The following is a 15,302-nucleotide window of genomic DNA, read 5'->3' as shown; positions in this document are numbered from 1 at the left end:
GGTGATAATATTTGGTGGCAACAATTTGAATATTCGGAGTGATTAGACGTAAAATCGCAAAACGAAAACTATAGCCCCTCGGGGACAAAGCCCCTTTGGACTAAATATATGCAGTCAGCTCAACTAACGAATTCGAAACAGAATCATACTATTAGTACTCCACTGTCTTATTCACTCAACCACTAGTAGTCGCTGGTCAGTATTTGCATTATACATCGGTAACCCCTTTTAAAAGAAAAAACAAAAGTTAGAACTCATGTCAAATCATCTGATCATCGTTTGGTAAGGATTCCGGTCATTATTTGTAACTAGGTTTTGAAATGAATCACTAATATAAAAGATTTAAATCATAACAGAAAACATTTTGATACCTAAATGCGAAAATTCTTAATTATAAAATTCGACCTTATAAAATATATAATAATTTATTTACATTAGCATATCCTGAAAGTAAAAAATTCATGTGTTTCGATATAAGTATCTTAACTTTCTATGAATTGGTAAGCTTACTACACAAGGTCATGTTGCATAATCAAGACAATATTTTTACTTGTTTATTTTAAAATAAGAATTTTATTATTACTATTTCTCATTATCACAATTTTTTATTATTATTGTTTATTTTTCGAAAGTGTATTTTTGTTTTATTATTGTGTAAAATATTGCCTAATGATTTTTGTAACTATATTTCTTTTGTTGCGTGGCAATACCCTTCTGTAATTCATCTTTATATTTCTTTTTGGTGTGTGGCAACAGTGATTCTGTAACGCTTTGAAGTTAGAACACCGTTTTTAATTTTTTAGATGAAACATATTGTTTAAGAACGTTCTTTCTATAAAAATATGTAAAATAGTTATTTTGTTTTTGAATTCGGATTATATAAACGTTATTTTCTTTCAACAATCCACGAATATCAACACAATATGTACTCTTTTAAAGTTAAATCAGTTACTTAAGAAGCACATCGCAAGAAAATTTCTATTAAAACAAATTCCCACCCTCCCAAAAAAAAGTTAGAAATATGTTCAAATACTGCGGTGAATAATAAAGCACATAAATTTTTATTAATAACATATATTTACATATTTTAGAGCTGTGTGAAGAAATAAGTTGACAGTTATTTCCAAATTCTTTTATAATTTGGAACAGTTACAACTGAAGAGCGAAATTACTTATAAAAAGCCAAGGAAGGGAAACGTTTTATCATATTTTTTAAATTAAAAAATAAATTTAACTAAGCCCACACAAAAGAAAAAGAAGTCCAGGTCTTCAAAAAGAACTCACAGAATATTTAGCAGATGTTACTTCAGGCCCGCAGGCATCACATGATTACCAGGTGCTATAATTCAGTTGAATGTGACGTCACATACTATAACAGTGAATGCCATTTAAAAGCTTACGTCACCAACGGTCCGATTACGTATGCAGTAAACTTTGCAAGCTGAAATCGTGTTGCTATGCGATGAAGAATAAACGTTTCCCGAAACCATTTCTCGATTTTTTTGGAATTTTTCGATTTTGTGCAATTCCTAGCCCCACCCAAAAAATTACGTGAGGGGAATTCAAAATCTATGTTAATGAAATACTGATGAAATTTATGCAATATTAGAAAAACATTAAATTACCCTAAGAAAAATTTATTATTTTTATTTGGAAAAAAGTATCAAAGATTGTCAAATTGTTAAAGGAATATTAAGCAAAAATATGTTAAAGGAATATTAAGCAAAAATATTCTTCACACAGAACGTCGTTTATATTTATGAAATAAATCTGATAATAATTTAACTATTTTTTCCCTACATATTCAAGCAATAGTTTTAATTTTATTTTTGGAATAAAAAGGTGCAAATATAATCGTATACTTTTATGTAAATTACTTATTTGAGGTAAACGAAGCGAAAATATGTTTCGAAGATACATACACTTCTTTCATGGGAATAATTAAGTAATTTCTACAACAAAACTATTAGCAAACACTTTCATTTTTGCATTTTTAAATAAAAAAAAAATCTTAATAAAAGCTTTGAAAAATTACTAATACTATGTCAATGACAAATTATCATAAATTTATGCATATAACATGTCTATTTGCCAGAAAATTATACAAGAACTATGCGCTCCACTTCTCTATCGCAATTTCTGGTAACTCAAGGGGGGAAAAAAAACTTAACAGATTTTAATTACGTCCAAAGGAGCGTTGTTTTAACGTTTTGTGTGTTATATTTATTTATTAAATATCATGTTCTTCGCACTTAAACTGGAAAATTCCGTTCAGCAGCAATATCGCAAAACAATTTTATAATCAGCATTTATTTATTTATTTATTTTTACAGTGTTGCCATTGCTCGCTTTGGAATTGTTGAGTTTGTTAATCAAAAATTCTTTCAAGTTTTACGAAATATGAAATCGGTAATAAAAACAAATTCCACATTAGAAATCCAGATGCCAATATTCGGTAGGGTATTTATTACGTTATTCAACATTTGATGGTTCTAGGTACCGTTGTTTTATCACAGTGCGAGAAACATACATACATTTATGCAGATTCTTCATTATTTAATTTCTTTAAATATAACACACGGCGATAATATTTGGTGGCAGCAATTTGAAAAATGAAACGGACATTTAAAGTTTTCGAGGCAAAATGCCCAAACGAAATTAATAGCCTTTCTGGGCTACGCTCTTTGGGTAAAAAAACGTCCGTTTAAGCATAATAAAAAATCTGAAATCTTTCAGTTTGATTTTTTGAAGTATGCATTTACATAGCCTTACATATACATTAAAATTTTCCAAAACAAAAAGAAAATATTGAGCTTTTAATATCTTTTTATTAGAGGGGGAAATCCTATAAAAAAAAGACGTTGAACAATACGCATCGCAAACAAAATCATAAGTAATAAAGAAAATATGTAAATTTATGACAACATTTTTCATCAAATTTATAGTGAGCATAAAAAAATTGCCTCTGAATTCTTTAATCAAGTTTTCTTGTAAATTGCGCTGTTTCTAAGCCATTTTCATTGGATGAGTGGAAAATAAAAAATTCTGTTTCCTTCAGAAGATAAAACTTCATTCTTTTTTTGGCGAATTTTTCTTTTTTCAGTTCAATGTAGTTAAAATTTCTGACATCGTTTTCGAAAACTAAAAGTATTAGATCGTTTCCGAAAGATGTTTGTATATGATTCGACATTCAAAATTGAGATTCATACACGATTTTACATCTAAATACAAGTCAAATAACAATAATAATAATAATAATAATAATAAAAAAAAAACAGTGGCCCGAACTGACGAAATTTAATAGCATAAATATCTTTTTTATTAGTTATAATAATGGATATACCGTAAATTACATGTATTTTATATTATATCAATCAGATGAAATATTTTTAAAAATAAAGATTTAAATTAATATAAAACAAGTTTCTTGCCTTTAAATTATCCATTTTGTTATATAATTACAGAATGAATAAATATGAAAATAAAATTAAAGATTTGATTTTCATGGGAAAACTCTCAGAACTGACTATTTGTGAAGTCACATATAAGAAAAATTAAAGATATCGTGTTTCGGGCAGTAACAATGTTACCAAATCGCTTGGATCGTAAATGAATGGCAGCGTAACTTAGTAATAACTTAGATCGTAAATGAATGGCAGCGTAACTTAATAAATCTTTAAAAAAAAAAAAAAAAAAAAAGAACGAGACTGATTGATGAGCATCTATAACTATAATAAAAACGATTTTGATTTTTATATTTTTAATTCCAAACTCTTAAAATATTTAAATATTTTCAAAATTAAAGACATCAAACATGATAGAAAAGAAAATATTTAATATTATGAAAGTAACGGTCCAAAAATATGAGAAATTTTTCGCTAATTTCAAGTGTCGAAAATAATGTTGAAAATTTATGATTCGTGTTATCGGTTAATAAGCAATATAATAACAATAAACAAATTGCTAAAAAATATACTCTTAATTTTTGGTCACTTGTTCACAAATAAGTTAGCGCTCAACATCATAAAATTCTAAGATTAATACAACGATTTTAAATAAATTCCCAAACCATACCAAAAATTATTCAAAACACTGATGAACATTAAAAGCAAAGTCTTAGTTTTTTCCGCTAACTGTTAAAATACTCGCGTCAAAATTGACAAAAAATATTTTTCACCCTATGCCACACTCAGCTAATTTTACAAATTATTATAGTTATTCCAATCAAAAGATACAAAGTTACGGTTTACAAAACATACAGTTTGACAACAATTTCCTTTTTTCATCTCATATTATAAAAACAGTCTTAAAAATTAAAAGTCAGTAAATTTAAGAACATAAAAAAAATTCGATTATATTCTGGTAAAATTATTTTACGGACTTTTAAGCAAAAATATATGAAACATGTTTCAAACTATTACAAAAAACGCGCCAGTACAAATGTCCGATTAAAATATAAAATAAATATTTTTCGACTTCTATGCAACGAAGTAAGCAAATTTCTGATTTCTTTTTTCAAACAACGACCATCTGAATAAAAGTACTAAGAACAAAACGCAAAAAACACGAATCTCAAAAACTGTTTTTAGCTAAGTATTATTAAGAAGTAATACTCCCATGGAAAGGTCCATGAAAAATGTCAATATAAACACCGTCAAGCTAAAGGTGTCAAAATACTTTATGGTTCTCAAAATAAAACTTATTTGATTTTGATTTTCTGCTTAGAGTTATTTCCGAAATAATATTATTGGTATATTAAAACATTAAATGTATTTAAATTGCCCGAAGTAACCTCATTCTTTAATTCTAAGGCTCTTAAAATATATTAATGTTTTCAAACTTTAAAGACATCAAATATGATAGAAAAGAAAATATTTAATATTATGCGATATTTTCGCCATCAAGTACCTTCGTTTTGAATTGCAGCCGAGTAGTTTACATAATATGCCATTCCGAAGTAGTATCGCTGTGATTTATAACATCAAATACAAGTGACTTCACTCTATGATTGTTGATATGCCTTTGCTTTTATTAAACATAAAATGAATATTTACTGAATAGCGAAACCTAGCTTTACGTTTTTCACTTTTTAATTAATATTTTGACAGTGAAATTTATTTGCAGGTTTGATTATTGCTCAAATGAAAGCAGTATGTCTAACAACTAACACTCTGCGCCAAAGCAACATGCATCCAGATTCTTCTTTAATTCCTCTTTAGGAATGATAATAATAGATTTTTAATGGTATGATGAATTACAATTAAGATCACTCATAGCAAATTTTCCAAGTGAATGTGTGGCAACAGTTCTGTGTCTACATTTACATTTTGAATTAGTTACTGTAAAAGTGATGACACAGTAATAAAAAGTAATAAAAATCTGAAGGCTTTCAGATTTTATATTATGCCCAAGGGGGGCGGGGTTTTTTTTTTTAATATTTTGCTTGTTACTTTATCTATTAAATATCATGCTCTTCGAACTTAAACCACATAAAATTCAATTCAACAGCAATATCACAAAATATTTAAACAAAACTTATCTTTAGAATTTCCAACAGACTGCAGGATAAAAGTGTTTTTTTTCCCCCCGTATAGTGTTGTCATTGCTTGCTTTGAAATCGTTAAGTTTGTTAATCAAAAATTCGTTGACGTTTTACAAAATATGAAACAATACAACAAATTCAAAATTCGGGATTCCAGCTGCCCACGTTCGGGTGGAAAATTACGTTACTAAAAAACTGAAGGCTCTAGGTACCCGTCATTTTTTTCATAATGCGAGAAATATACAGATATTCATGCAGATTCTTCATTATTTAATTTATTTAAATATAATACAGGGCGATAATATTTGGTGGCAACAATTTAAAAAGTGATAAGCCGTTTACAATGAACCGACACAAAGTACTGTTTTGATACTAATAGCCCTTCTGCACTAACGCTCCTTTGGGCTAAAAAATAAATTATAATAGAAGAGCTCGTGACTAATGGCAACATCCTGTTCTTTAGAAAATTAAAACTTTAAAATGTATATATTTTTGATAAAGGTGTTTTAATTGTATGCCTCGATTCAAGCAATTCGAATCTCTCTACTTTAAACACATTTAAATTACGTTAGAATTTTCTTCCTTTATCTGAAAATAAAATTAGTCTTAAATTTTTACTAGTTAAGAATGATATTAGAAATGAAAACAACTCCTAAGGGTAACATCAAAGGTATTTCGTTTTCTGTTCAATATATTAGCAATACCCTTTCACTGCCTATTTAAACAATCATGAAATTGTTTTGCATTTCCGACTCAAAACTAATTGCTTTAATACTACCACCAAAGATCTTCATACTTTAAGAAAACATACATAATTCACAATTTAAAATTTGATCTAAAAAAAAAGGTTGAAAAACATCTGAAACTTAGATCTGAAAATGAGAATTTCGCCTTCCTACAGAGAATTTTATGCGTAAATGCGTATAATCATATATAGAATAAGTACAGTCCTACTGAAACAAAAATTTGATTTAAAACCTCGTTTATCACACATTTAATCTTTTGATCGAGGAAATAATATAGCGAAAAATTGGTTCTAGGGAAATTGGTTTTCTATACGACGGAGGAGCCAAGCCAGGTAGTAAGCATCTTAACCATACATCTACACGTCACCATTCAAATTCTCTGGAACACTAAACTTTTGTTTTATTATCGATTTTTTTAATTAACAAATTGGACAATTTCAATGCGAGCAATGGCAACACAACACAGAAAAAAAATTATCTCCAGCGCGTGAGACTGTGTATCGGAAGTTCTAAAGATATGCTCATTTTAAAATTATATTGCAATATTGCTATTCAATTGAATTTTATGCTTTAAATGCAAAGAACATGATATTTAATAATTAAAGATAACACACAAAACATTAGGCGTAATGTAAAATGAAAGCTTTCAGATTTTATTTATTTATTTCCTGAAATTCATTTATCTATCATTTTTTAATAATTTACAAATTACTGTCACAAAATTGCATAATTTTTATATGGAAAGATCACTAATTTATACTGATAATAAAATATCCCAAATATTTTTTTAAAAAATTTTTATGCGTCTGGTGATACATATATATTAATTAGATTTATAAATTAGGCAAGTATTAATTACAATGTATTCGGCATAGAGTTCAGTCAGCACAAGGTTGTTGCTTTGCACAATTTATGTTTCACTTTGGCGATTTTTTCTTCTCTCTTTAACTACATTTATTTTGAAATACTTTGCTTTCTTATTAAAATTTTTATTTCATCAACTTTATTTTAACTTTCATATTCTTTATTAAATGTGTCCAAAAACTTCTATTTTCAGCTTATCAAACATAATTAATTTTCATAATTTTAATTGTAAAAATATAGTAAATAATAATTCATGAGATATTCTTCTTCCTCAAACAAATTTTGTTTGCGGAATTGGAGATGGAAAAAAAAATAACAAGTTTAAAAAAAAGTTTCTCATTTCCAAAATATTTCACTAAATTTTCCAAAAAAATTTTTTTTCGGCACCTTTATGTTAAAACAAAATTTTGATAAATCTGTTAAAAATACAGTTTTATCTCGGAACACCTTGTTTTCCTAAGATTGAATAATAAATGCGTAAATGGTAGCTAATTTGAAATCAGTATCCATCTTTTTTTATTTTCATTTTGAATAAAACATCATCATAAGAGAATTAAAGAAAAATATAGCCCATTAAAGAAATATCCTTCTATATTAAAGAAACGATCAGTAACTTTGAAAATAACGCAATTACCAATTTATTTGGTTTCAAATATAATAATCCACTCAAGGAATTAAATGGTATTTTCTCGAATTTCCCAATGCTCTGATATATAGGTTCTAAATTAAAATAACAATACACGGAATATTTTTAAATAAAAGCGTTCTGAATATTTTTAGATGAAAAAAGTTCTGAAGAATTAAAAAAAAAGGAGAAGAAAAAATGCCACATGGCAAGAATAATGGACGATAAAAATGGCTTCTACATTTGTGCATATTCATAGCAAAACATATCTTCTCGCTGCAGTTCTTAGGCACTTGTAATCTTAGTTTATGAAAATGGATGAAACATTTTAATAATAATGGTCTTTTGCCAGAATATTAACTGAATCACTAGTTAAATACATGAGAAAGAAGGAAAATAGCTAATTTCATAATAATATGTAGTTAACTCCCTCACATCCAATCCGCCCCATACAGCCCTACATTGAAACAACCAGAACCGCCCGAAAATGGCAGAGAATCTTTTTTTCTTTCCTCCCCCTAAGATATGCAGTAGCAGGCACAGTTTTCCCAAATGCATTGTATCAGTTTACCGCAGACAGCTTGTCCTAAGATGTTTCTTATCTTTTGACTGATCGCGACATTTCGTTGTTGATTCTTTTGTGGTACAGTGTGCTTTTAAGCTTTAAACAGGAATAAAAGAGTCATTTAAAATTTTAATTTTATATTTATTTTTAAAGAATTTATTCCTTCCCATAAAAATAACGAAAATAAACAAAATCTCAGTCGTGATCATAAAGAAAGCCAGAAAAGAAAGGCTGTTGGTATGACCTTAAGAATAGTTTTATAAAGAACAGGGTCAAAGGCTAATGGAATCTTTCTTAGAAAGTACAAAGGATGTCATTGGAAATCTTCACACCTATTTTCTGAGTTAATAGACAGGGAGAAAAGGAAATTGCTGTGAAATTGGAAAACTATTTCGGTCGGTTCGGTATTTTGAGAGTACAAGTTAGTAAAGGGTCTGGATTTCAAAGAGTTAATGTAATGGAGAAACTTTTCATTAAATAAGTCATCTTTCATAAAGTGATAATTAAAATTATTTCTCCCGATATACTTAAACTACTTTCCAACTTGATATAATTACTACATCATTATACTTCTTTCAAAAAACTATTGATTAAATTTTTACATTAATAAATTACATTCGTAAATCTAACTTTTTCACTACAATAAAAACTGAAAAGCTAATCAACACTTTTTGCAATCTTCACCAAAAATTCTCTATTCATATTTTCCCTTTGATTAATTCTCAAAAATAATCACAAAAAAATGGACACTGCATTGATCTTTTCCGCCTGTTATTCGTTATTTTGATTTCAGAATGCATAGGTCTGTAAGGTGAAGTCCATTTTTTGGGGAAGGGCGTGGCTGTTTTAGTTGCAAAGTTATCTAAAGCTCGAAGACATGTACGCAAAACCTGCAAATCAGAAAATTAACATTTAATTTGATAGTTTCTTGGTATGTTAAAGGTGAAGGGATCCTGAAAAACTTATGCTATGAATATTGTTTTCACTGGGCTTTCTTAACTTACGAAGTAAAGTGGAAGTGTTATTTCTGGCCGTTAGAAGAAAATTACGAATTCCTACAACAAAATCCAAATAATTTGCTTAGACTGGGAGAATAGCTTCTTTACTTACTTCTGGAAAAAAAGGAGGCATTTAAACAAAGTACCTGTGGTTTAAAAGACATGGCTGAAAACAAAATACATTGAATCATTGATGCGCTATTTCCCAAGCATTCCCATTTTTCACACACTGTCACAACATCCTTAGCACTGTACATCAATTGTGAATTTTTAACGAAAATATCTTTTAGCAAATTACTATTTGAATGCTAATCTTAAACAGCTGTTTCAATTTGAAATTTCTATTCTGTATGATGTAATTTTTTCATTCGGTCTTAGGATAAAAGTCTCAAGGCAACCCAAAATGCTAGGCTTGATTAAAATTGCAAAGCAGTTACGTGGCTGCTTTAGACATTTAATTTTATCAGTTTTCAGAGTTTCACATAACTTCTATCTTCAGTAATAATATTACAGTATTTTTCAGAGGTAGGGAAAAAAAAAATCACTATAATCCATTTTAGTTACGACACTGAAAATAAACTAATTGGGCGATGATTTTATATGGAAAGAAAATTTCTACAACGTGAATTAGTTGAAAAAGTATTTTCAAAACTTTCCTTACTTATGCTTTAAAATAATATAGATGATGCCTCAGCTTGTTTTTAAACAAATGGGCAAGAGTAAGTCCTTCTGCAACCATTTACCAATTTGCAAATAAAATACAAAAACTGTAGAGGAATTAATTCCAATTTTTATTAAATTATTCAGCTACATCGTACCTTTCGCAGTGCTTGCTTTATATTGAATTAGCACTAATTCGCAAAATGCATAAAATTTGCATGTTCATTTTCAGTATTATCCTAACTTAAGGAAAATCGGATCATTCAATGTAATTTGTAAGCATAACATGCACTGATAGTTAAATACACAAATTCTGAGCTTTTAAGATTCTTTTAATTTCCATTGAAGTCTTTGGTCAACTCGAGAAAGCTAACCTAAAAATTTCTAAATTTCATTAAATACTGGTTAATCTTCAATTCTATCAAAAATAATTTCTTAAAATTCAACATTAAATCACTTCTTATATTGGATGGTTGTCATGGGAAAAGACTACCAAAAAATGCCTGTATCAGGAAAAAATTTCCCTTTACGCAGATGCAGTAATTCAAACACAGATTATAAATAAATTCATATTCTAAATAGTAGACTTTTTAATTAAAATCTTTTCTCCCTCCCCAACACAGTCTACTTGCCTGGTTGTAGATGTAAATTTTTATTTTAAATTAGGCAAAACAGCAACCTTATTCTGATATAGGTTTTGAATAAAACTCTAGTGTAACAATCTAGACGACAATCAGATGACACAGATCCTTTTTCTTCAGAACCAAAAATTCTTAGCATAAAACTGAGAAAATGTTTTTGCTCCTGCAGAAGAGAGACTTTGCCAGATCCCCTTTGAAATCACTTGAGTTTCATTCAAAATCTATGCCAAAATAAGCTGCTGTTTCACCTAAATTTAAATTTTACATTGGCATGTTTCTCTTCTGATTTGAGTAACATATAAACGTTTTCTTTTTCTGTCTTGCACATAAATATTTGCGTATGCAATTTCATTTCAGTAGATTCAGTTATAAATCAACTGGTTATAACAATAGGTTAGTTATAACAACTATTCAGTTGTAACTAAATATGTTATAACAACTATTCAGTTGTAACTAAATATATAACGCCTTTAGAAATATCGATAAAAATTTACTTAAATTCAAATAATGCAATACACAATCAAAAATGATTAAATTAAATATTTTAATGCAATCGTAAGTTTATCAAATGTGCTGTTTGATGAAATTTTTAACGTTAATTGTTTTAAGTTAGCACTGAAAAATTCAAAGAAATTTTTTTATGCTTGTCTTAATGCATCTAGGGAACCTAATCAAAGAAAATCTACAAATTTTCTGCTTTTTAAAAATATAATTTTTACAGGACTTTGAAGTTTTATTTTAAAATATTTTTACTGTGTCTAGCTAGTGAATTTTTACATGTACTTGGTAAGTATAACATCTTGTCCCAAATGCAGTACTTTCATCAAATATGTAAATTTAACTTTCAATTTATGATTTCCCTGCAGAAATACTTCAGTGACATTTCATGATGATAAATTACTAAATAAGTCAAGTTATGATTCTATGATGCCTATCAAAATTAAATTATTAAATTCACTTAATACATACTTAATACTACAGCATAGTAGATGTTAATGTAAGCATTTGTTAAATCTTATTTTCTTGCTCAATTATTCTAACAGTCTTCCTTCAAATAATTTAACATGCTACTGAATTTTTTTTAAACTTAAAACAATATGCATTCAAAAATATTGCTTTCTATTCATTGCAAATATTTATTACACATCATTTCCTGTAAATATGTTATAATTACTTGCAAAAAAACTTGCATTTCATTTTTTGAACAGTTATGATTGATTTAATAATTGCTAATGAGAAAAGTACATTTAATGTTTCATTTGATAAGTGTTGTATACCATTTCTCTTACCTGTATTGTTTCACATTTCCTGATATCCATTGCAAATAGGTTACAATTCATTTCATTACTAAAAAAAAAACTTAAATTTTATAACAATAAAAAAATTCCTTTTTTTATTCCCCGATATTGAAATATGTCTAAGTTATGTATTTCTAGTTCATAAACCTTTCTTTTTAGGCTAATACTTAAGAAATATTTTTAAAATACTTAAAGTACTGAATATCTATTTTAAAATTTTGACCTGATCAAAATAGCAACTAACGCATTAAAAGAACCAAAGTGTATTACTGATAATTTAGAATTACATTCCAAGCCATTCTAAGACAAAAACTTAAAAGAAGGTAAAAATTCCAATAACGAAACAAGAGCCAAATTAATGCTGCATTTACTTTTTATTAAGTCACTGTACAAAACTTCTATATAACATCACTGTACAGACATAAAATAACTTTTTACAAATATTTGTACAGGATGACTTGTACAGATGACAGCCAGCTTTATGGAAACCCAGAAAGAAAAGAACAGTAACCCTACAGTAGTAGTTAATGGCAAAGAAATTAGAATTAACATAGTCTACCCTACAGTAGTAGTTAATGGCAAAGAAATTAGAATTAACATAGTCTAGAAAACATACAGACAGATAATTTCTTGCTACCTGGCAAAAATACAGATTGCAGTATACTTCTCATTTACAAATGACATCGTAAAAATGCTATCCCCCAGATTTTTTACATATATATTTAAAATTGTACTGTAAATACTCAACAATTAAATATGTTACAATGCCTTTAAAAATAGGACTTTGTCAAAAAATTTTTTTTGTCCAAGGGATATGTGAAGTGGCACATCGATTGTCATTTATGAATAAGATTATATACATATGGAACTTGATAGTAAATAGTTAATATAATCAAGCATAAGAAAGTTTCTTTTGCACCACAGTAATTATAAAACACTCATAAAATAAGTAACAAACATATCTATCAGCTGAGAAAAACCATGATTAAAATTAAAAAAGAATAAATACTTTGAAAACATTTAAAAAAAAAAGCATTTAGATATAATATATTATCTGCCTGGCTATTAAAATAAATAGGATTCTTAAAAATTTTACTAGAATCAACAATTAATCATTAGAATGAGATGAATTACATTTAGAATTACAGCAAGGGAAAGTAAAACAAACAATATGCATTTCAGAAAGAATTTATGCCAGAGAAAAATCTAGAATTGCAACAAGATTCCTAGCTAGTTATTAAATGCACAAGTATACTTAATTCGTAACAAAGCTTTTAAAATGGTGCTACAAAAACATTTCTTTAGCAATTTTTATCAACATACAAAATAGAAAAGCAGAGTGCAGATTAGAGTAAAGAGATTTAAGAAAACTAAAATGGCCTGTCTTGTAATCTTGTAAGCTCAACTCTTAACAGGGAGAGAGCTTGCATTTAGGTGGGCATTTTATGATCACAGTGGTTTCAACAGTTCGTTCACGCCATTCTCACTACTGTAGTTTAAAAAAAAAAAAAAAAAAAAAAAAAGAGAGAGAGAAGTCCAAAAAGAAAAAAAAAAAAAAAAATCTTTTTTCAAAAATAAATTCGGACGGTGGAAAAAAGTCAACTTTTCTAGTTCATTCCAGGTTGACATCTAGTTGGCAGTCTGATGTTGATAATGCTGGGCAACTTATTCGACGGAAAGCCAACGGCGTTGGAATATTTTTTCGTTATAACCGATGGTCCCGCAAAAAAATTCCCCATAAAAATATCATTGCAATACATAAAATGAATTCTACTTACAACAATGATTGCTTTGATATTAAAAATTTTAAGGTATATAATACATGAGAACATAACATGTTTACCTCTTTTAAATCCATTTTTTAAATACTCCAAAAAGAAAAAGGAAAAAAAATAAGATCACATTGCTAGAAGCGTCACCAAGACGCGTTGTATTTTGGCTGGAGACGTGGACATTAAAACCCTTTTTTCCTGGTTTTACTGCTGCTGTTTCCCATAAAAAAAAGATTCTTTAGCTGGAAACGTAGGCGGCAAACTGTTCCATTCCTCGATTTCTAGAATCCGAAACAAAACTATCCCAGTGGTGATTACCGCGGGCACTCTCTTTACAACCAGGATACCTGCTGTCGGAAATGGGAGAATACGAGCTATGGTTGGTACTAGGATGGTGGTATTGGTACCTGTTTACATCGGCTGAAAACTGATTCTTGGTACCATCGTAGAGAACACAAATGCTGCCGTTTTCGCCAATCCTGTAGGACACTTCTTGGGGATCTATCCACATGGTCAGCTCATTGGGCAACAGCTTCCTCAAATCTGCTTCGTTAAATCCGCACACGTCACCAGCTTTTGCGATTAAAGGGTCCATTTTGTGATTGATCCGCAAACAACGGTATCCGGAACCTTTGCAAGGTTTTTCGGGGAACCAATGGTGTTGGTAATGGTGCCTGAGAAGTTCCTCTAAGGTGCGTCGGAACATTTCCACCCTTGCAATTTTCACATGTCGATTTTCTAACCTTAAAAGGTTCGCTAAGAACGTCGATGCGCTTTCGATCTCCATGCCGTCGACGTAATGTTTATTTCGTACGTTGTTGTTCGAAATTATATATCAAAGAAGCAATCACTCGTATCACTCCAGATTGCGTTCTGTTTTTATTTCGATCTCTCACACACACAAAAACAAGCTGCTACTACTGACTAGCCGAGATTTTAAATATGGCGTCGTCCTCGAAGAACTTCGAATGTGGCACGATGACTATTTAATACAAAAAGGATGAGATGTCTGAGACTCTTTGGGTAAAGACGAAGTTTGAACAAAAATGTAGAAAAGCTAAATTATCACAGCAATGTCCACACACTCCGGATGGTAAACCTTTTTCAGCTAGGGACGCCTGCCCCGCTTTCCGTTCGAGTTCTAACCTCCTTGAACGCACTGTAGACACTAACTTATATTCTCGTATAGCTTCAGTTCTATCACGAAATCTGCTAACGTCAACAAGAGCGTGACGTCATGCGCCAACCAATAGAAATCGACTGCTGTGCCACGACTCAGAATGAGGTGAGCTCTTATTGGTTGTGACTGTGAGAGCGGTGGTGGGGTGACAACTGTGGCTGTGCAATGATCTGTATACATCAGCTGTATAACTAAAAGGTTTATTTAAGCTCAGAGGTAGGCAAAAACTGGTTCCGTGGCTACGCATAGGAAGTGCAATTAAAATCGAAATCAGTTTGAGCCTATGAAATGTTTTTCTTATTTCTGCCTTGTTATTTATTTGGGTGCATTCGAAGTCAGCCACAATAAGTAAAAGAAAATGTATTTGATAAGTATAATAATTTCCATAATTGATAATTTAGCCCATAGATT

At 29.3% G+C, this 15,302-nt stretch overlaps 1 protein-coding gene across 1 annotated transcript; it reads right to left on the bottom strand.

The window, feature by feature from the left end:
* Positions 1-12,294: 12,294 nt before the first annotated feature.
* Positions 12,295-14,883, bottom strand: LOC118180824 (protein BTG2-like). The gene has a single exon (XM_035349884.2). It carries the CDS (start codon positions 14,496-14,498, stop codon positions 13,950-13,952), a length of 549 nt encoding a protein of 182 aa, XP_035205775.1. The 5' UTR covers positions 14,499-14,883; the 3' UTR covers positions 12,295-13,949.
* Positions 14,884-15,302: the final 419 nt, after the last annotated feature.

This window comes from Stegodyphus dumicola, chromosome 12, assembly GCF_044657685.1.
Source record: "Stegodyphus dumicola isolate Sdum_Otavi_A_Nest chromosome 12, ASM4465768v1".
Classification (NCBI taxonomy): Eukaryota; Metazoa; Arthropoda; class Arachnida; order Araneae; family Eresidae; genus Stegodyphus; species Stegodyphus dumicola.
This window is presented reverse-complemented; position numbering and strand designations above follow the sequence as displayed.